This window comes from Pelobates fuscus, chromosome 13 (assembly GCF_036172605.1).
Source record: "Pelobates fuscus isolate aPelFus1 chromosome 13, aPelFus1.pri, whole genome shotgun sequence".
NCBI lineage: Eukaryota > Metazoa > Chordata > Amphibia > Anura > Pelobatidae > Pelobates > Pelobates fuscus.
Window position 1 is genome coordinate 51,482,399 of NC_086329.1, and position 2,954 is coordinate 51,485,352.

The following is a 2,954-nucleotide window of genomic DNA, read 5'->3' on the forward strand; positions in this document are numbered from 1 at the left end:
GTTCAAAGGAATCAATTCTACGACGCTCAGCCTTCTTTATAGTCCAACTCTCACATCCATATGTTTCTACTGGGAATACCATAGTTCTGACTATGCGGACCTTTGTTGAAAATGTAATATCTTTAGTTTTTACCAGCTTGTCCAAGCTTGCCATATCTTTCCTCCCCAGAAGCAAACGTCTTTTAATTTCATGACTACAGTTACCATCTGAGGAGATCTTGGATCCCAGGAAAATAAAATCTGTCACTGCCTCTACTTCTTCCCCATCTATTTGCCAGGAACTAAGATTGCTGTTTGCCATGATCTTAGTCTTTTTAATGTTAAGCAGCAAGCCGGCTTTTGCGCGCTCTTTTTTTTACCCTCATCAGCAGGTCCTGTAGTTCTTCCTCACTTTCAGCCATCAGAGTAGTATCATCCGCGTATCTTATGGTGTTGATATTTCTTCTGACTATGGCTTCTTGGTCCTCATACAGATTCCTCAGGAGGCGGATGAGATGATCTGGTACTTCCATCTCTTGCCACGTGTTGTTGTGATCCACACAGTCAAAGGCTTTAGAAGAGTCTATGAAGCAGAAGTAGATGTTTTTCTGGAACTCTCTGGCTTTCTCTATTATCCATCGTACATTGGCAATTTGATCTCTTGTGCCTTGTCCTCTGTGGAACCCAGCTTGTACATCTGGTAATTCCCAGTCCATATATGTTTTGAGTCGAGCTTGTATGATCTTAAGCAATACCTTGCTGGCATGTGAAATTAGTGCAATTGTTCGATAATTGGAGCACTCTTTGGCATTGCCTTTTTTTTGGATTGGGATGTAGACTGACCTTTCCCAGTCTTTTGGCCACTGTTGAGTTTTCCAAATTTGTTGGCATAAGACAAGCAGAAATTTAACAGCATCATCTTTCAGAATGTTGAATAGTTCAATTGAGATTTCATCAACTCCTGCAGCCTTGTTATCTGCAAGGCATCCTATGGCCCATCTCACTTCGCTCTCCAAGATTTCTTGTTCTATCTCATTGCACCAACTATTGAGATCATCACTGCTGTTAAGATCCTTCCTGTATAGATCTTCAGTGTATTCCTGCCATCTCTTCTTTATCTGATCTTCTTCTGTTAAGTCCCTGCCATTTTTGTCTTTTATCACACCCACTTTTAATTCCCAGTAGGTAATTCCCAGTAATTCCCTTTTTCTTCTTTTCTCCATATTAATGAAGAAAATATTCTCTTTCAACTCTACATCCTATTGATTGGAATGAAGACTCAGTAAAGAAACTTTCTACTCTTGTCCTCGATAGATGCCTTAATAGATCTATTTCAAAAGATTCACTATCTGGCTGATTGTTTATTTATCTTTACTAATGGACCAGGAGAAGTCTTCATGACTTTATATAAGCCATCAGCAAAGGGATAGTCTTAGCTATTTTCAGGCTACTAAGCCCTAGGGGTGACAGTACCTGAAGGTCTGTTAACTCTCCATTAGAGCCGTTTCTCCCTCTTGAGCATCAGTGGCCAAGTTTCCCTGGAACTTATAGGTTAAATGGCTGCTTGGTCCTCAACCAATACTTTTTTCAGACATTTTCTTTAGTACATTTAAAGTTGCTCAATTTGATAATGTGGCAATAGTGGACAATCAGTTTTTAATTTTCAATGTCCTTATGAGGTGTGTATGTTTTCCCTATGCATTCATAATTTGGAAGTCTTGTATATTTCTTTCCCTCCCTTGGTTATTGCTTGGGTATTACCCATTGTTGTGCTGCCATGGATATGGCCAGGAAAAAGGAAACTGTATGGTCATAGGTCAAGGCAGCACAAAGATCCCGCCCTGGCATATTGCTGGAAACAAGACTGAGGATGGGAGGGGTAGGAGGGGTTACTTATACCATCTGTTTTAATTAGGTTCCAGGAACATAAATTAAAACAGGAAATTAAAATTATTGTAATTATTGTAGTAAGTAGGAATACATTTTCTTTTATATATACTCATTTTATCTACCTCAAAAGGATGACCTACTGGGAATTGATCCTGTGACGCGGAAGAGAAGAACAGTTTCTGCGTTTGATGCACTAGTTTTAGCTATCTCACCAGCTGAATCCAGTGGTTATATAAAAAAAAATAACAGAGGCATATGAGTAAGTGAAACCAGTGGCTATATTACAAGCCATGTAGGCATAGGAATAAGTGAATCCAGCAGCTACATTAAAAGGCTCAACAGAGGCCTAGGGATAAGTGAATCCAACCATTGTATTAAAAGGCATTACAGATACCTAGGAATAAGTGAATCCAGTTACTATATATCAACTGGTTAGAACAGTGGTAATGTCACTGCATTAGAACCAGGAAACCCATGTTTGCATCCCTGTCTGACCACTGCACCATTAAGTGTCTTTGGGTAAGATACCTAACAATATGTGTACCCACCTCAATTGTATGAGAGCAACATGAACCAAGAGAGTCATATCACCTGGATGAACCAGGGCATGGATCAACAGATTTGGCAATCAGTTACATGCATGACATCAAGCTGTATGCCAAAAATGCGCATTGACTCACTGATTGATATATATATATATACAGGGTGAGTTTGAGGAATCAATAACCGTTTTAGTAATGAATCTACTTCAATTATATTACATAAAATGATTGCTAAAACATATAGTGACTTGTTTGAGTAGGTATAGAAGATGACATATTTTAAATGAGTTCCATTTGCTCCCTTGTAAAGTCAAGATCTTTCAATTACATTGCAGTTGTCTCAGTTTCGAAAATAAAATTCCCCTATTTTGTACTCATTGTCCCTTCGTGAAACTACCCATGATGAATCTCCCAAGATTCATTTATAATATATAGCTGCAACGAAAAAATGAACTACTAACAATTGAATGATTTACCTGTCATATACCACTCTGAATTTTAATCCACCATGTGTACATGTTACAGAAATCCTTACAGTAATTA

At 38.4% G+C, this 2,954-nt stretch overlaps 1 protein-coding gene across 1 annotated transcript; it reads right to left on the reverse strand.

The window, feature by feature from the left end:
- Nucleotides 1–320: 320 nt before the first annotated feature.
- LOC134582583 (uncharacterized) lies at nt 321–1,202 on the reverse strand. The gene has a single exon (XM_063439256.1). It carries the CDS (start codon nt 1,200–1,202, stop codon nt 321–323), a length of 882 nt encoding a protein of 293 aa, XP_063295326.1.
- Nucleotides 1,203–2,954: the final 1,752 nt, after the last annotated feature.

Bases quoted from the DNA above. Each gene is read 5' to 3' on its own strand.
- LOC134582583 (XM_063439256.1), bottom strand. From the start codon at position 1,202: ATGGAGAAAAGAAGAAAAAGGGAATTACTGGGAATTACCTACTGGGAA.